This window comes from Hydra viridissima, unplaced genomic scaffold (assembly GCF_058129835.1).
Source record: "Hydra viridissima isolate aposymbiotic clone 2 unplaced genomic scaffold, HvirCarnegie_v1 scaffold_12, whole genome shotgun sequence".
In the NCBI taxonomy this organism is placed as follows: domain Eukaryota; kingdom Metazoa; phylum Cnidaria; class Hydrozoa; order Anthoathecata; family Hydridae; genus Hydra; species Hydra viridissima.
The window spans coordinates 10,010,246-10,030,201 of record NW_028324311.1 but is presented as its reverse complement, the minus strand read 5'-3'; the positions used below and the strand labels follow the sequence as shown (position 1 = coordinate 10,030,201).

General features: G+C 30.7%; 2 protein-coding genes and 1 pseudogene across 3 annotated transcripts in view; 1 reads left to right on the top strand and 2 right to left on the bottom strand.

Moving 5' to 3' along the window:
- LOC145193724 (syntaxin-1A-like) overlaps window positions 1-19,956 on the bottom strand; it is a 36,464-nt gene that overhangs the window by 2,773 nt on the left and 13,735 nt on the right. For both annotated transcript variants that reach the window (XM_090068732.1, XM_090068733.1), the window contains exons 4-7: window positions 12,850-12,926; window positions 7,196-7,304; window positions 6,195-6,268; window positions 6,005-6,094 (exon numbers count right to left, since the gene is read on the bottom strand). In XM_090068732.1, coding sequence (XP_089924858.1) covers window positions 6,005-6,094; window positions 6,195-6,268; window positions 7,196-7,304; window positions 12,850-12,926 — 350 coding nt within the window. The remainder of the gene's footprint in view (window positions 1-6,004; window positions 6,095-6,194; window positions 6,269-7,195; window positions 7,305-12,849; window positions 12,927-19,956) is intronic.
- LOC149881175 (uncharacterized) lies at window positions 1,801-2,689 on the bottom strand. The gene is made up of 2 exons (XM_090069089.1): window positions 2,680-2,689; window positions 1,801-2,579 (listed from the first exon to the last, which is right to left on the bottom strand). The coding sequence occupies exons 1-2, from the start codon at window positions 2,687-2,689 to the stop codon at window positions 1,900-1,902; spliced, it is 690 nt and encodes a 229-aa protein (XP_089925215.1). The 3' UTR covers window positions 1,801-1,899.
- On the top strand, window positions 15,519-19,234 carry LOC149881174 (uncharacterized; annotated as a pseudogene).

Below are 19,956 nucleotides of genomic sequence, written 5' to 3'. Positions count from 1 at the left end.
ATATAAACTTTTTCAACATTCATATCTAAGTTTCTCTTGGCTGAATCAAAACATTTTTTCTTTTACAGAAATTAAAATATTTCTAACATAGAGGAGCATACCTATATTTAAAAACAAAGAAACACAACTTTATATAGTATGTAAAGTTTCATGCTTACTGGCAATCATTAGCTAAAAATACATGTTAAAAATCAAAAACTGCTTTAAATAAAAAAATTGCAGCTTCATGAGTTCTGGTGTCAAGTGTATCTGGTGTCAAATTTAAACAATGCAGAAACTTGGCAGTGTAAATGTCTAGAGTTAGCTTAAGGTTATTTCAGTTTAGTCAAGAGTTCTTATAAAGTTTTATAAAACTAAGAAGTTATTTATAATTAGTTAAAATATTTAATCATTTATAACAAAAACAAGCTTTTACTCATGTACACCCTTTTGTGTATTCTGGTATAAGTTAAGAACTTTTAACTGCAAATAAATAATTCTGGGATTACAAGTTCAGAATAAAGTTAACTGCAACAACTTAAGTAGAACTTATGCAGAAACTTTAAAAACAGATTCTTGGATGTAGACCTAAAAACATACTAGAAATGTGAGGCTGGCAATTGTAATATAAACTTAAAAGCATACCAGAAATGTGAGGCTGCCATAGTGTAATGTGAACTGGGATAAACATGGCGCAATGATATCCATTACTTTGAGTTTTGCATTTGTTTTTGATGATTTGGAATTGATTTTATTAAACTTTATACTTGATTACAGGTTTTTATGTTGTAACAAAAAGAATTTATGTAATACTTCGTTTTACTTAATTTCAGAAGATGAAAATATATCATGAGTAGTTGTTTTTTCATTAAATGTTTGTATGAAGCATATACCATTGAGAATATAATGAAATATTTCAAACTATTTATTAAAAAAATCATTGATGCCATCATTTTCTTTTTTTAAGATTATTTCATGCAATATAAAGTGACTCCGAAAATTATTAGCCCACCCTTGCATAACTACTTTATATTTGCTGTCATGTAAGAATTATAGGAGAAAATTACTCATTGTTAGTATCATTGTGTGATCTGTCTTACTGTAATTATGAGGAAATGGAAATCAAAGTTAAGGAAATAAGATAAGAGGTGCTATTTGGTCATTCCCAAAACCTAATAGGTGCTTAATTTACAGAAAGTAAATATGGCTTCCAAAATATATCATTTCTATTTCTCATTAAGAAAAATTGAGATATTAATAGTTAAATGAATACAAACACAATATTGATATGATGATTTTCAATTTTAGCTGCACCCATCAGCGAGTGTTTTAGTGCTTAGTGGTGTCTGGAAACATTCAATTGATTTGATATTCAGACAAACTTATGTCTTAAGAATGATTCAATCTAATCAAACCTTTAATGTTTACATGCCTTAAAGGTCTGCAGAGATTTTTTTTTTTTTAATTTTCTTTGCTGTTCAAAAACATGGATTTAAGAAAGAAAAATAAAAGTTGCTACTAATTTTCAAATATGCTTACAAAACAAAAGAAATTTTTTTTTTTTTGACATTCTGAGAAATAATATCTGAATTTGTTAACCCAAGATCATATATTATGATTGCTTTTGCATGATTTTGATATGGTCATGCCTGACTGATTTTTCTAGCTGATTGCACTGGATTTCAACATTTGTATTCTCTCAGCCATTTTTTATATCAGAAATCCTGGTTTACTAGAAATTTTTTTTTTTTGTAAAACATTTCTAGTATCTTTCAACTACTTTTCTAGTATCTTTCAACTACTTTTCAATTACTTAAATTAGGCCCAGTAAAACAATAAAAAGTAAGAACAAATGCAGTCGGCAAAAACTTTAAGCATTAATATTAATTAAACCAAACATCTTACATGCACAATACTTATCTAGCAGGCAAAAGAATAAACAGCTATAAAATTACTATAAAACACAGCTATAAAGCTTCCAATTGTTTTTTTTTGTCTTGGCAGTTGTTTTATCTTATTATTATTACTGTCCATGCTCAGCTTCTGTTTGCTGGATGAAGATCTTGCTTGAATAGCCTTCTCCAACACTTTTTTCTCTGGTGTGTCTGTGAGAATTCTGGTGGAACCTTTTTTCCTTCCTCCAGTGGTCTTTCGTGGTGCTGCTTTTGGAAAAGGCCTGACCTCAGCTGGACTGACTATCTCAGTAGGTGCCGACTGAACTGATGTAGACGGTGCAAACTGAACTGCAGGTGCCAACTGGACTAATGAAGACGGTGCAGATTCAGCTTCAAAATCAATATCTTTCTGCAATGAGCTGTGGTCTGCAGTATCAGGTCTGATTTCACAGCTGTTTCTGCTCTCTACAGGATTTTCTGTGTCTGTTACATATGATGATAGAAACTCATTACTGTCAAAAATATCACAATTAAAAGGATAAATCCCTGACACTCTAAATCCAGAAGTAATGTTTGCCGCAGTATATATAAATATGATATAGATATATATGATACACACACACACACACACACACACACACACACACACACACACACACACACACACACACACACACACACATATATGACTAATAAACTGCAAATCTAAGAATTAATAACAGCATCGTAGCCCTAATTAGGCAAAAGCCTATTTTAAAGTCAAACATGACCTATGGGGGCATGTCAAACAAACCAAGGGGCACACCTGAACACATTCAGTTAAGCCCCATTATTTTTGTTCAGCAGTGCCCCACACTGTAGAGGTCTACTGACATGACCCTACTTTTTAAAATTTCAATCATAAATTTAATTTAAAAAAAACATTTTTTTAAAATCAGGTATTAAAACATAAAACAACAACTTATATTGTAAATCGGCTGATAAGCACATTATCATAAAAGACCAACTTATATTGTAAAAGTCATTTCAGGGGGCAACCTGTTTAAATTTAAATATTAAAAAAAAAAAAAAAATTCTTTAGCTTGTTGCAAGCATTTTGCTATGTCAATTTGTTAAATGTTTAAACTAGTCCCTTCTTTATCACATGTTTTTGTCAAAAAAAAAATCCCATTTCATTCTTTCTATTAGCATTTCTGTTTTTTCTAATAATTACATTTCAAGCCTAAATTCATAAGTTTGCATGCCTAGAATGAAAAATAAGGTTGCTCATGAAATACATATAAAAGGACATAGAAAACACATGATGTCCATAGAGCTTTGTAAATAGGATTACAGAACATTCTAGGGGTTGATCCTATTAACATATACTTTGAGTATAAATTTATAATGAAACCAAAGATTTTTATATTTTTTGTAAATTGAACAAAAATAGATTCTACAAAAACTTTTTGCTGAAATTTAAATCATACTTTTTACACAGATATTTTAAGTGTAAAAGTTTACTGAATTTTGTGATTGACTAAAATCTCTATGCATACACAATTTTTACAGGAACATATTTTGAAAAAAGCGCAGTAGCCTGAGATTTAAGATTTTACACTGAATTTACAAACTGAATTTACTTACAAACCCTACTTTAAAATGCTAAACTTTTATAGGATCAACCCTAGGACCCCAAAAAATGCCCCTATTAGTAACCAAATTACATGGTTCCAGGATTGCAAAATAATATTCATTTCACCCTTTTACAGGGTTCAGTTTAATGACTCATTGAAAGATATCACAAAGATTGGTGATAATTATATTTCTTTATACAACAATTCATGAAAATATGGTGCAATACCAAATTTTGTAGTTTACTCACACTTTTTTTAATCTAGCTGGAACTTTTTTGCAATATCAGAAAGAATTGTCACAAAACAAGAAGTGAAAAGATTTTGACAAAACTACATCTAATACCCATTTTATTATAGCAGTTGTAATTTTTATAAATAATAGATGTAATATCTTAGATGAGATTAAAGTGCTTTTTAACAACCTGAACTATACTAGTTAGTAAAAGTGATTATTGAATTGATTCTGATGAATTTCTGATAGGTTGGAAAGAAAGCTCTTTCGCACTTTCATGAAATAGTTTAATTTGTTACAATCTACAATATAATCTCTATTACTATCAACAACAATTCTCCATTTATTAGGCAAGGAATGGGTCCCATCCTTGTAGAAACTCGTTGCTCCTTGAAAAATTTACAAATGCAGCATTAAGTCAGCAAATATAAAGGATGCTTTTCTCTGACAAGTAAAATTGAAGGGCATAGAAAAGATTATAGTTGCTTTTGAGCAATGTCTGGAGATGATAGTGGGTGGGGCAAGATATTCCATCTCATCTTTATGAGCTTCAGACATGTTGATTATGCTCTGTGTGGTTAGCCATTGTCATGCAGAAAATACTCAAATGCTATGTCTGCATTTGATTCTCTCCAGTTGTTGACAGTAATAGTCAGCTATTATGGTGGTGTTGGAAGGAAGAAGCTCAAATAACATGTTGCCACATACTACCACACTGACAACAATTATATTCTTTCAGCCTATTCTTCATTGCCAACCCACTGATGCTTCTGTGTGTGGTTCATATAAAGTGCCCACTTCTGATTGCTAGTGATGAAGTGATCTAACCAGTCAAAGCGCTTTTGGAGAACAAGAATGTGCAGATCTCCAAATTCATGTTCTTGTGATGTTGTGTCAGACTGTGGAGAACCCTAAACTTCAGAACATTTTCCAATTAAAGAACACAGTGCAGCACTGACATGTGAAAACATCGCAGTTTTGAGGCTATACAGTGGCTAAGAAATCTTGGATCTTCCTTCACCAGTTTGTGCACCATTTCAGAATCAACCTCAGTTGGACAATTTTACCTTGGACAATCCTTAGGTTGGAAGTCATTTGACAAGTATGTTTGCTAATACTGCCTTGGCCTAGGCTAGACATATGTTGGATTTAACCTCACCAGCAGAATAACCAAGCTGGAACTCATATAAGATGCAGTGTTGAATATAGGATTTCTGATCTGTGATTTTATGTCAAGTGAATAAAATGTATTCACTTATATAGTTGCATAGAAATTTCTAGAAAATTTATTTTTAAAAACAAAATGCTATAACATTCTAGAAAATTATAGAACTTCTCATGTTCTAATGAGATCCATTTGTAATGGCATATGTACTAAAAAAATTTCTTTCAAATCAAGCAGTTACAAAATAAACTATATGCTAGTGCAGATAGTTTAGTTATTTTAGTTTATAATGTTAAAAATATGAAAGAAAATGCTTTGAAAAGTTACCTTGAAAGTACTTTAAAGGTGACTTTTCAAAGCATTTTCTTTCATATTTTTAACATTAATTTCTTTCTACAAATAGATCAAGATGCAACTGTCAAACTTTTTTTAATGATCCAGTTTTTGTACTTAGGTTTAAACAACTATTTATCCAAAAAATGTGAATCTCAAGGCATTCTTCTTTTTATACTTTTTCTAAAGTGAAAAAACTTTTAGTTAATATAACGAAATCTAAACTAATACAAAATGCTATTAACATTTCTGTTTTCAAATGCTATTAACAATTCTGTTTTAAAGGCAACTTCTAAAATTAAACAACTTTGAATATAGCAATCTAAAAGAAAACATAATAATAAAATAAAATGCAAAGCAAATACATCATCAACAAAAATAAATAAGAATATTATTCAAAGTAAAAAAAGATATTCTATAAAACCTTAGTTTAATACTTTTTATCTTTTTATAAAAAATGTTAAATTTTATTTACAGAATGATTCCAGGACATTTCAGGATTTTTTTAAAAAAAACTAATTTTCAAAGCCATTTCAGGACTTTCAAAAATACTTGCAAAATTTCAGGACATCCCAGAACTGTGACACCATGAAAATAACATAATTTTGTTAAAAAAAGAACGAAATTACAGTTAAATTGCAGTGATATATGAATCTCATAATACTGAAAGGGAGAGAGAAAATTATAGTGATGTATGAATTTTCATGACACAGTAAAAGATAGAGAAAATTATGGCTTGGGAATGTTTTTGACTACTTTAATGTATTCTTTTACCAAAATTTACCTTTATACTATTTTCCAGTTTTATAATATCATTGTGTCTTGCTTCTATTTCACGCAATGACTGTTTTGCTTGCTGTGTTTCAATAATAATCTATGAACAAAATTTAACATTTAAAAATACATATATCATCAACACAAAGACAGAAATCGAAACTGAAAAATGTGAAGCTAAAAATTAAAAAAAAACCCACTCCCTGCGTGAAGATAGTAGGATTTCCACTCTCAATCATTTCTTCTAACTCATCATCTTCAACAGTGCGACCAGCTAAAATAAAACAACAATATTTAATGTTTTTAAAAGTTTTAATTTTTTTCAAAATCTTTAAAAAACATGTTTAAAGATAAGAATGTTAAATATTGTTGATTCAGAAATAAACTTTAAAACCATTACCAAAATCCCCATTTATATTAAGTTTTCTCTACTGTATTATCTTAAGTTATTGCTTTTTTTGTATAAAAAAATAATAAGTAAGCTTAACTTATTTCTTAACAGCTTAGCTACAAACTATACCTTTCTTGAGATAATAATTTGCATAAATATTACAAAATCACTTATGATATTGGATCCAATTTTAGAATTTAACAAAAGAATAAATAAGGCTTAGTTTTTTTTTAAAGTGTTAATATCTATTTATAAACATTTTAATAAATATAAAATTACTAAACAAAAATATTGCTCACTATGACTATGAATACTAAGATGACTGAATGCTGAGGCAACTATCAAAGGGACAAAGTTGTTAGAAAATGGTTTATTTCGATTACATTTTTATATACCATCAAACACTTTGTTTTCTATGTACAGCAGGCCTATATAGTAAACCTTTTTCATTTTTGTAGCTTGATTTAACAGGCTTTCTCTTTTACTTACCTAAAACTGATTGGTAAGACATTGAACCCATCATTCTCATTCCATAATAAGTTAAAAAGATATAATTATAACAGTTAACTTAAATATTTCTCAAATAACATTTTTATAATTTTTTTTTCTTTTGCACCTTTAAAAAATTGAAAAATTTGAAAGTGGCGCTTGTTGTTACTGTAACTTCACCAAAATAAAAGCAAAAAAATCACTAGTATAAGTGCAGCAAAAAACATGCTTTTGTCCCAACTTTAGGCAAATAGATATGTTCATAAAAGAAGTTAACATTAAAATGAGAAAAATTAACATAAACAAAGAAATTTAATTTACCAATATGCAGCTGCCTTTTAATTCTGTTTTTACAACGATCTCTGTAGTCATTCTGTATATTATTGTATTCAGTCATTGCTTCAACGAATTCCCTTGATAATGCTGAATGCTAAAGTTGTATAAATGCAGGATATTTAAAGAATAATTTTAAAAGCTTATTTTCAATAGAAATTATGTGCAAATCCCTTTTAACAAATACAATCCTGCTCAAAAATTTAGCACACATTATATTTAAGTTTTATTTTTCTTCTTTTAATTGAATTTTTAGGCAGTAAACTTCTCATGCCTTTTCTATTTTTTTTTTTATTTTTTTTATTTACAGTTAATTAAAACAAACCTTATATAGAAAAAAAAAAAAAAGAAAAAAGAAAAGAGAAAAAATTACGTTATTTTAACCGTCTATTTTTAACTTAAACAAAGACCACTAATTAAAGCAGTGTAAAAAAACCGCTCATAAGTTAAGCACACTTGCATTCCTATTGTCTTTTAGCTGCCGCTTTTAGCTTACTTTTTGACATCAAATTTTTACTAAAAAGTAAATTTAACTATCCTTTTTTACATGATAACTGAACAAAAGTTTCTGATATACATAGTATGTATTACCTCATTTGAAATAAACTCCGTATTTTTTGCTTAAACTTTGTCCATAATTTGACCAATAAGATGAGAAAAAAATCAATTTGCTCTGAAATAAAACAGCGTATTGTAGGACTACATCTTGGTGATTTCAGCAGTTCTGAAATAGCTCAAACTCTTAAGTCTGTATCTTGTTAGATACTATTATCATTGGTGATACTTGTTATTCTTGGACGACCAAGAAAAACAAGTATCACCGATGATAATAGTATCTATAGAATTGCAAGAAAAAAAAACTAAATACTCAGCCAAAGAGATTGTTCAAGAAGTGAACTTGGCTCTAAAAAATCATATCTCAAGACAAACTGTAAATAGAAGATTGATTGATGAGTCGGAGTGGCAGTTTCAAAAAGACAAGGCTCCTTGTCATAAGGTGAAAACGGTGACTATTTGGTTTCAAGAAAACAACAATAAGGTACTTCAGTGGCCAGCTAGATCACCTGACCTTAATCCAATAAAAAATGTATGGATTGACTGTACTGGACCACAAACTCACTAAAGCTCCCATTACATCAGCTGAACATCTTAGGGAAAGTTTGAAGAGTTGTTCGACAGCTTATCAACTGATTATTGCCAAAAACTTTTTGATTCAATTAAAAAAAGATGTGAACTATGCATAAATAACAAAGGTGGACATAACACTTATTGATCTTGCTATTAAACCAAACTTAAATCCAGGTGTGCTAAACTTATGAGCAGCTTTCTTTTTAACTTTTTTTTATATACTAAGTTTGTTTAAAGATATTTAGTGATAGATACTTAAAAATATGTATCGTTTTTTAAAAAACCTTGAATTTCTTGTTTTTTACTTTTATTTTATTTTTAAAGAAAAAAACTTAACTTAAATATAATGTGTGCTAAATTTTTGAGCAGTATTGTAGAAAAACATGAAAATTTAATAATAAACTTTATACACAGATTTAATAAAAGCTCTTTAAGATTTGATTAAATTTTTTTAAACTGCTTTTTAAATATTTAGAGTTCTAATAAATACAGTATTAGCCATTAATAACAATCCACCATGATTTTTTTTATATCATTCAACTTTGATTTATAATAAACCAATGATTGTTTGACTCTTTTCAAATATAAAAAGTGTAAATTGAGGAGCATCATATTTTCTTTCAAATAAATATAGATATTCATAAAAGTGTCAATCGATGCTAATTATCTGGGTTTTTTAACACTTACCTCATAATCCTAAATAATTATAATGGCAGAAATTAACAATCCACTCTATTATTTTAAAATTCCTTCAAAAATGTGTTTGTCTTCGAGTAAATTTTTGAACTTATTTGCAAATTAATAATTATTGTTAAAGAATTTCTTTTTTAAATTGTTATAAATATTTAAAAAGTTTGTGTAAAATGAAATATAAAAATTAGCATCTAATTAACTACAACATTTCAGCAATAAAAAAATCAAAATGACTGGAAAACTATTGATAATATGACAAAATGTAAAATCATAGCTATGAATGAACAAAACATCTCAATGAAAAAAAATTGCAAAACATTTAAACACAAAACATGCAACTGTTAACAGAATAACACAGCATTTTTGGGGCCAAAGATATTTCAACGAATTTTTGGGGCCAAAGATATTTCAACGAATTTAGGGTAACTTTGGGGTGCTGATTCTGAATATGTCATCAGTTTTGCCAGATTGGCTCAAGTTTTTGAGATTTTTCGTGATATGTGTAAAAAAAAAGACGTAATTTGCTACACGCGCATTAACTTTATTGATATTGTCATGAATACAATAAATTTAACAAAGTAAATGTTGATTTTAGTTTATTTTAACTAGTTTTAGAAAGTAATCTTCAAAAATGAACAAGACATGAAAGATAGGAGACATTTAATTGCTGGAAAAGCGCTTTTATATGATTTTCTTCTATGTGAGCTATTCGGGCAGTCACGCTGTAGATTCCAGCAGTAATCAGCCATCATATGTCTGTCCCATCTGCCTTGGTACCTTTCCTCCATCACCATAATATCCTGATGAAATCTCTCCCCTTGTTCTTCGCTAAAATCTCCAAGGTTTTCTGGAAATCTGTCCAAGTGACTGTGAAGATAATGCAATTTAATGCTCATGTGTACACCCAGATTTCTAAATCTCAATAGCATGTTTTGTACCAGTTCTTCATAATTGTCTGCCTTTTTATTTCCCAAGAAGTTCTTCACTACCAACACAAAACTACACCATGCAGCAGCTTCAATGTCATTCATTTCCTTAGGAAAATTTGAATCTTTATTAAGTTTCCGAATTTGAGGACCATCAAAGATTCCTGCCTTCAATTTTTTGCTACTAAGACCAGGGAAAGATCTGCAGATGTACATGAAGCAATTACCATCTTTGTCTAATGCCTTTACGAACTGCTTTATTAATCCTAACTTTATGTGAAGTGGTGGTAGAATGATTTTTTCCCTGTCCACCAAAGGTTCGTTCACTATGTTTGATTCTCCTACTGTCAAGGTGTCCCTTGGAGGATAATTCAGTTTCTCTCAGTGCTGATGTTTTGCTCTACTATCCCACATGCAGATGAAGCAGGGATACTTTGTGTATCCACTTTGCTGTCCAAGTAAAAAGTTGACCATTTTTAAATCAACACATATCAGCCACGAATGTTCATGGTAGCACAGTTTCTCCAAGACCATTTTGACATTTTTGTATTGTTCTGCAAGTTTAGTTGAGTGAGCTACTTGAAGAGATGCACACTGATTGCCATTGTTCAACAAAACACATTTCAAACTCCTTTTAGAACTATCTATGAAAAGCCTCCAGTCTTCAGACGATATACTTGTAAACCCATTTGCAGCATCAGGCCAGGAATATCCTTACAATATACAAGTAGGTCATCTTCACAGAACAATTGAAGAAGTGCTTCTTCTCTGGTCCTGTAAGATGTAATTTTAGTTCCAGGCGTCAGACAATTTTTTTCACTTAGCCTTGAAGCTAAAAGTTCAGATGCACTTTTTGAGAGGTTCAGGTCTCTTATTAGATCGTTGAGCTCTCCTTGGGTAAATTGCGTAGGTGTTCTGAAACTTCCTTCATATTCTGGTTCACTTCCAGAACTAATGCTTAGCTCCATACCCTACATTTCATCATCATCAGGTGGGGGAAGGTCAGGTAACATGGTAAACACAGGTACAGGCACATCTTTACAATGAGGTACAGGCCTTCTTGCAGATTCCATGTTAGGATACTCCCACTTTTGTTTCTTATGCTTATTGAATCCTTGCACTTGCACTGCACAGAAATAACAGTCATCATGATGATTTTTTTGCTCTCTCCACACTATTGGAACACCAAATTTAAAGCTTTTTCTTTGTCCTTTGCTCCATTTTCGTAATAATTCGATACATGCTTTGCACACTATGTGTGGTGCCCAAGACTTGTCTTAGTCCCCAAGCATAACCCCAAAATAGGCCAAATACACTTTTTTTATGAAGTCTGTTATGTTTCTTCTAGGTTTTTGCAGTGTATATTCACCACAAATGTAACAGAATGAGTCTGGATCGTTAAGACAACTTCTTCTTGATGAGTTCATGCTTTTCACTGGAAAACAGACAACAACATAAAGTTAGTGCAAAAATCAAGCTATGAACAAACTTTTAGAACACTAATTAACAAAAAACTATATTGAGAACTGCTCAGTTCAAGTACTAATCCCAAGAAATTAATGAGATGATGCGTCGCATTTACCAACAAGTGCTATAAATAAGATACCAAAAATATCAAAAACTTGAGCCAATCTGGCAAAACTGATAGCATATTCAGAATCAGCACCCCAAAAATACCCCAAATTCATTAAAATATTTTCGACACCAGTAAATTTTTTTTTTTTTTGTTGACCTGTGTAATCAACTGATATTGTTAATACAATACAATTGAAAATCTTCTGCATCCCGGAAGACCCAGCATTTTAAAGGAAATAAATGAATGTTCACTTATTCGCATTGTGAAAAAAAATAGAAAGTTATCATCAACTGATCTCAGTCAAAAATGGCAGGAAGCTTCTGGTGTTGTTGCTAGTGCTCGAACAATTAGAGGAGTACTACAAAAATACAATTACATGTGTGAGCTGCTTGCAAAAAACCATGTCTATCAAAAAAACATCAGAAAGCAAGGAAAAACTGGTGCTTAGCTCATAAAACTTGGTCTAATAGCATGCGGCACAACATTCTTTTCAGCGATGAAATGAACATTGAGGTTGAATCAAGAAAAAATCGAGTAATGCTGAGAAGAATGCTACATGAAAAAATGCGTCCAGATTGTTCTATGTATAGAACAAAACAAGGTAGTGGCAGTAGGCATCTGGGCCTGCATGAACTATGAAGGTGTTGGTTGCTTCAAACTATTTGATGAAAGGCTTGATTCTCAAAGATATTTAGACATATTGGATAATTATTTGATGCCTTCTATTGGCATTTTCCAAAAAGACACAGGAACTATCTTCCAACAAGATAATGCTCCATTTAATACTGCTAAGATTTGCAAGCAATGGTTTGAAGAAAACAACATTAAAGTCATGTCTTTGACTGCCAATAGTTCAGATCTCAATTGTATAGAGAATTTGTGGTCTTGATTAGACCACAATCTTGGTAAAATTGAAACAAAAGATTTGGACCAGCTAAAAGAAGAAGTAACAAAACCACTAAATAATGTTCCAAAAGATATTACTCAGAATTTAGTGAATTCCATTCCGAAACGGATCAATGAATGGTTAGTTAATTTTGTTGATGTGGTTTGTTTATTTTGGCCACTTTTTTTTTTTTATACATATGAACACTTATTTTCATTTCAATATTTTAGTTTTTAATTTTTTTATTCATTATTACTTTATAATAAATTTATATGGTAATCATTTGATTTATTTGAATAAAAAAAATTGAAGAAAAAATCTCTTAATTTTTAAAATATATAATTTCAAACTTGTATCCATACTTCAATAACATGATGGATTGTTATTAATGGCCAATACTGTATATCAAAAGGCAGAAATGAGTAAGACTTACCTGACATTTTTTTATGCGAATATCTGCATAGTTACCCAAGTTAGCACCTTCTTGATCTTTTATGCTTTTTTCCATGTCTAAAAAAATTAAATACTATAACTCAGGTCAGACTGAAAATTGTTTTGATATTAGCTTGCAGTTCAAGCTAAGAAATCAAGTTCGATCACAGTTTCCTATCTAAATATAAATTAGCACCACAATTTCTGGTTTAAAACCTGGTTTAGGAAGAAGAAATTGAATTATTTAGTTGTTTATTATTCACATTCTTATATACTTTTAAAAAAAGTTTCTTTTCTAAGTTTTAGCCTAGTAGCCTGGCTCTGATCTTGCCACATAAAACCCAACACTAGTTTCTTTTAGAGACTAGTGGTGCAGAGAGGCCTGGGAGCCTTGGTCCCCTCCAGCAAAAATTAAAATTCCAAAACCAAAAGTATTCTCTCATAAGTATTCAATTAAATTAAATAGACTCCAGGTGTGGCTAAACATTCAATTAGAGAATTGGAATAAATTTGAAGACCTTCATTTTGCAAAAATGTTTGTATACAATTTTTCCTGCAGACCAAGACATCAATTTTATCAAAGACAAATTCTATCTAGTGGAGAGAAAATAACTTGCCTAAGTAGTTGAAAAACATCAAAACAGTTTCAAAAGAGCATATCACTCAACAAAATCAGCTAAAAGGAATTTCCAATAAACAAAAAAATGATATTTCAGTAATGCAACTACTTGTGAATTTATAAATATCTTAATACAGTCTTTTGCAGGATATGTACAAATAGTCGAGAATTAACCAAATTTTGCAGGACTATTCCTCAGCCATCAATAAAAATATTGTGTAAATTCTGCTGAGCAAGAAAAAAACTAATGAATTAGCAATACTTGTGTAATTCTTTACTCAATTCTTTAAAAAAATTTAAAAGCGGACCACCATAATTCAACATGGTTTACCCAATGAGCACTTCATTTCTTATGAAGACATGGAAAAGTTGGTTGATTGATGGAAAACTTCAAAAGAAACCAATAAAGAAAGATGGAAAAAGTTTATAGCTAGTAATGGAAAATACTTTGATTAAATATTGGTCAAGTTTATATTTTAAACTAAAATTTTTAATTTACATAAAAAATGGTAAGAACTAATTCAAGTACCTAACATATAGAAGTGGGTTGAAAATTAGTAAGTGAAGTGACAAAGTGGTAGATAGTATGGTATATGGATCCAGCAACAGAGAAAAAGTAAGTAGATTATTAACTTCTAGAATTGCATCAGAAATCAGACTCTGAAAAAATCTCAAACTACAGGTGGCAAGGAAAGACTTAAGAACAAGTCCAAGGTTAAGGTATTATGAATTTAGCAAATCATTTAATATATTTGTGAAAAGATTATTTTTTCGAGTACAGTTTAAAACATTTCATTTAGGAAGAATATTGGTGTATATGTAGCCATTAGAGAGCCAATGATGATGGTCAGAATTAGGCTCACAAGGTGGTGTAAGGAGAGAATTATATACCATTTGGAGAAAGGTTCTGACTGAAATTTACAGTAACCTTCTTAAATTGATATAAAATAGATCCATAGGGGATGCTCTAAGTAATACTAGTTTTGATGCTCATTGTTGTTACAACAACATGGATTTATTTATTTTTTTTTTTTTTGATTTTACTATTGTCTTTAATAACATTTAAAAATATAATTGTATTTTCCTTGAATACAAAACAAGAACAAAACTTCTTGAAAAATCTTAATGTGTCTTAATGTGTAATTTATCTGGAAACCAAAAAAATATCTATTATCTATATGCATACATGAATACATCTTTTATCATTTATAAGCGTACATGTATATCTTTTATTATTTATATGCATACATGTATATTAGGGGTAGTCATTTTGAGGAAATTTTTGAAAATGAAGTACATACCCAGCTAAAGTTGGAGCAAATATGCTAAAACTTAGTCAAAATTTTTTTAAGGTCAATCGGGTGACTTTTAAGTCCCCCTCAAGACTAAAGTTGTTAAGAAATTGTATTTCAAAAAAGGAAAAATAGGGTACGTTCAGAGTGTTTGAGGGGGATTTAAGTGAAAAAATTATTTTCATTTTTTTTTTTTCTGTTATTTGTTATCTATATTTTCATTTTAAAAGGGTACGTCATCATGTTTTTTACATATTCTTGGTTAAAACAATATTTACGAAAGGAAAAAATGAAAATTTTATGTTATGCAAGAGGTTATGAAATTCGGTAACGATAAAAAAATTCTTATAAAATAATGCAGTAGAAAATGTGCTGAAGATCCTGCACTGTATTTTTAAGTCACTAAGAGTTTTTATAAACAAATTGTACCTGAAATTGTGTTACATTTTATTTTTGTAAATAACTTTCGTATTTACTTGATTGTTATTAATCGAATTACAATATAAAGTAAAATTGTATTGAAGTTTTTAACTAATTACAAACCATTAAATCTATTTAGATTGAATACAAAAATGGAAAAAAAATTATAAAAGATATTGGGAAGAGGAAGTTTCTCAGATCAAGCAAAAGCAAACTTTTTATCATAAATGAGGCTTAACCAGCTATTACATGTACATATCTAATTTAAAAAAATTGTTTTGAATTTTAAACTTTATGTTAAAAATTAATATATTGATTTTTTTTTTTTCTTAAGGTCTTCAACTCCCTATTGGAATGGATATTCTTCAACACATTGTCTACAGAAGATCACTACTTCCTCATAATGTTAAGAAGTCAACAATTCAGGGTTACAAGAGATGTGAAGAAGATGATTGCAAATGCATTTTAGGCTTTATTAAAAGACCATGGCTTAGAGCGGGATTTCAAGTAATATTAGATAAAAATATTATCAAGAACTTAATGAAGATGGACAAGAAGTATTCAGATTTGAGTAAAAATAAATACAGAGGAACAGCTAGAGACAAGGTTAATCAAGGGGAGTTCATTTCATTTTTGAAAAAGCTGTTTTGGATTGGTTCAACAGATTTAAAGAACCAAATTAAGAAGGATAAAAAACACTCAGATAAAGATAAGCATGATGATTTAACTTTTTTGGAAGACCAGGAAGGACGGAGACATTTTAGTTTGGGATCAGAAGATAGAAAATTTAGCAAAAAGGTTTTATGTTGTATTTAGAGGGTTAATTTGACCTTTTTTTATTAAAATTTCCTAATTTAACATACATTATTTGTTAATACACATACACTATGTTAAAACAAATTTTAGGTTTCTGAAGGTGTGAGGAAGAGGACAAGGCTAGAAGACGAATTTCCTAAGATTGACGCTACCTCAGAATTAGACTTGAATTTCACTGACACTAGCGCTGATTCTGATTCAGAATTTGAACCCGAAGTTTGGAATCATAGAAGAGCAGATGATTGTAACATTGCTGCCAGAGTCCCTAAGAGTATTTTTATTGGAAATGTATCTATCATAGCTACAGCAAATGATATCTCCCCTAATGTCTTACAAAAAGTAACTGGATTAATTCTTCAAGATTATGGAGTTGATACCGCAAAATGCAAAGCCAGTGCTTCAACAGCATTAACGAAGATGAAAAAAACTGCCAAGGATACTGCAGAAAGTGCTAAATTAAATATCCCTGAATAATTCATTTTGACGGAAAGACTTTGTTTGAAATGAATCATAAAAAAAAGACTGAAGAATGAAAGATTAGCTGTGCTCGTTAATATTGAGGGGGCATCACATCTTCTTGGAGTACATGCCTTGCCATCTTCTTCAGGTGAAGATATGTATATAGGAATCATGAAAATAATAGAAGAATATGACCTCATTTCAAAAGTATGATGAGTATGCTTTGATACAACTTCAAGTAATACTGGTTCTAAGAAAGGATTACTTATTAGGATTGCAAGAGAGGTAGACAAATACAGGGTGCGGCAGCGATTTGCGAACTTTTTAGAACATTTTTCAAAATGAATTTTTAAAGTACTAAAAAATTATTTTCATGGTATATTAATAGGAGAAAAGTTGAAGATAAATACTTTTCCCACCTTAACATTCAATTAAGTCTCCTTTTTTTTTGATCACTGCCTCAAGCCTAGGAAAGAAGGACTGGCAGGCGCTTATTATATAGTCCCTTAACATTGAGTTCTAAGCACGGGTAATTGATGACTTTAGTGACTTGAGACTTGAGTGGGTCTTTTTGCAAGCCTTACTCTTAACTACGCTCCACACACTATAGTCAAGGGGATTCAGGTCAAGGCTGGATGGTGGCCAAAAGTGTTTGGGCCAGAAATTAGCCATATTGTCCTGAAGATATTATTGAGTTTTTCTGGACCCATGACAAGGTGCATTGTCCTGTTGGAAGATGTAATTGTTTTCTGGGAATGTCTTCTTCAGCCATGGCACCATATAGCGTTTTAGTAAGCGAATATACACATCAGAGGTAACTTTTTCTTTCTCTTTGAGTAGATTGGTGGGCATTTCTCTCCATTAGAAGCGATGATTCCTAGCATCATGATGGACTGAGGGTGCTTGGTGTGACACACAGGTGGTGCTTTGTCACCCTTCTGTACAATGAATCTGTCATTACGCATATTTGTCATACAGTCAACACTAAAAAGTTTTTCATCTGAGAAAACTTTAACTGTTGACGAAGCATGGCTTTTTAGCTGATTCAGAAGCTTCTTTGATCACTCCAACCGTAAAATTTTTAGTCTTTCTGTTAAAAGTTGACATGAAGATCGGGCCACACTGACTTTTCCAAGTGTTTTTAGAGTTCTTCTGACTGTCCTTTCATCAATATTGAACAATTTTGCTGTCTTTCTGATGGATACAGTAGGATTCTTTTCAACATGCTTATTAAGCTTTTCTGTGAACTTTTTATCAACTTTTTTATTCATTGGAGATGGCATTTTGGCTCTTTCAGCACTGTCACGTTTTTTCACTTTGTAAAATGTAGTTTTAGATACTCCAGAAACACGAATCACTTCACGTGCAGACAAAACCGCATGAATCAAATTTAAACCTTCGGTTCTTTTGGCTTCCATTGTAAATTTTTTAACTAAAATGTTTTCTACTCACAATTTTATTAAAATCTAAGACGCTCATTGAATATAATCAACAAAAATAAATTGCGGAAGTGTTTTATTTACATCACAAAACCTAGCCAAAAATTAGTTCGCAAATCGCTGCCGCACCCTGTACATTCTTCTACTAGCATGTAGGCATCATATAATTGAGCTTAGAATGGTTCATTTCTGTGAAGCAGTGATAAAAGAGAATAGGGTAGGGCCTGAAAATCCCTTATTTGTAAAGTTCAAACATATGTTTGAGAACCCTAAATTCAAATACAACAAAAATAACCTAACCTCTTTTGATTGGAAAACCGTGGAAGGAACAGTTTTGAAGGAAGCTGCAAGGAAAACTTTAGATTACTGTGAGACCTATATTACTAAAAAATGCAGTATGAGGAATGACCGAAGAGAGTTGGCTGAACTAACCATGCAGTATTTATCCCCTTCTGCACATTTCAAATTAAAGAAAACTGGAGCTGTTCATCATGCTAGGTTTTTAGGCAAGAGTTTATACTACCTTAAACTTCAGCTTTTGTGTAAGCAACTGACATTCGTGCAAGAAAATTATAATCTATGCGAAGATTTGAAACTCATCTGTGAGTTCATAGTATGTTTTAACACAAGGTGGTACCTTCAGGCACATAAAGCGGTTCAATCTCCTGCATCCAATCTTGATGCTATCTTTCAGATGAATGAGTGTAAGAAAGTTTGCTCCAATCCAGAGGCAGTAGGTGCTGTGTTAGCATCTCTTTATAAGCATACATGGTATTTTGATTCAACCATTATTCCCTTGGCTCTTTTGGATAAAAATATTTCTATGGATAAAAAAACAGCCATTGCAGATGCTTTGCTTTCCTTCCAAATGCTGGATCCAGATTTTTTTAAACATAGAAGCAAAGATCAAATAGATGAGATTAATATCATAAATAATATGAAGGTACCAACCCTCTCTCTTTTGGATAATGAGTTTTCATATTTAATTTTTTCAATGATAGGGTTGGATAATCAGAGAGTGAGAGACTGGTTGTCACTTCCACCCTAATATTGGCACACCCAGTCCTCGTTTAAGAATTTTAAAAACTTTTCCAAAATGTTAATTGTTGTCAATGTACATTCTGAAAGAACAATCAGAACGATGCAGCAGTTTGTGCAAAGATACACAAGATGAAGCAGTTTGTGCAAAGATACGAAGATGACAAGCAGAACAGACTTTTAACTGTCGACAAAGTAAGGTCAACTTTCAAGGTTTTTGGTGTGGAAAAAAGTAATATTACAAAAAAAAAACTATCAGAAAACCTGATGTCACTCTCTAAACTGAAGAAAAGGAAATCGTAGACTTAGGAAATTGTTGTTCATTTTAAAATACTTATTTCAATTAATGCATAATTTTTGTCTTGATAGTATTTGTAAAGATTTTTATTAAATGGTAAATTACTTGTTTAGTAGGGTACAGTGAGACTTATATGTTTTTGAAAAAAATAAAATTCAAGTTTAAGAAAAGGTGCATTCCTATGTAAAATTAAATTTCAAGGTAGGTTTGTTATGGACCACTTTTTGATCAGAAAACGTCTTCATACCCAAATTTTCATATTTACACATTATTAAAATGAAAAAAACTTAAATTATCATAAAATAAACAAAAAACGTTTTTTTGTAATAAACTCTCCTAAAAAGCGCAGCGCCAAATTAATTTTAAGATATTTTCACTATAAAAGCTTTATAAAAGACCGAAGTCTGTTACTATATTATTCCTTGTTAGTTATTTAATTGAGATATTTATAAATGTCAAAAGTTAAGACTAGATCATCCACCACTGCAATTTCAGATTTTATTGGACCTGGAAAAGATTTTATTCCTAGCGAGCTGCCTACAAACAGAGCAGTTATTCAAAAAGGGATTTTACTAAAAGAACAAAAAAGCATAACATGCAATCTACACCATAATAAATACTCTAACAAAGATCTTGCTAGCGATCTGATTCCATTTGTTCTTGCTCAATGGAGAAAAGCAAATGTTAAGTTTCAACAGCCAGTTATTATTGGTGAGAATTGTTGTTA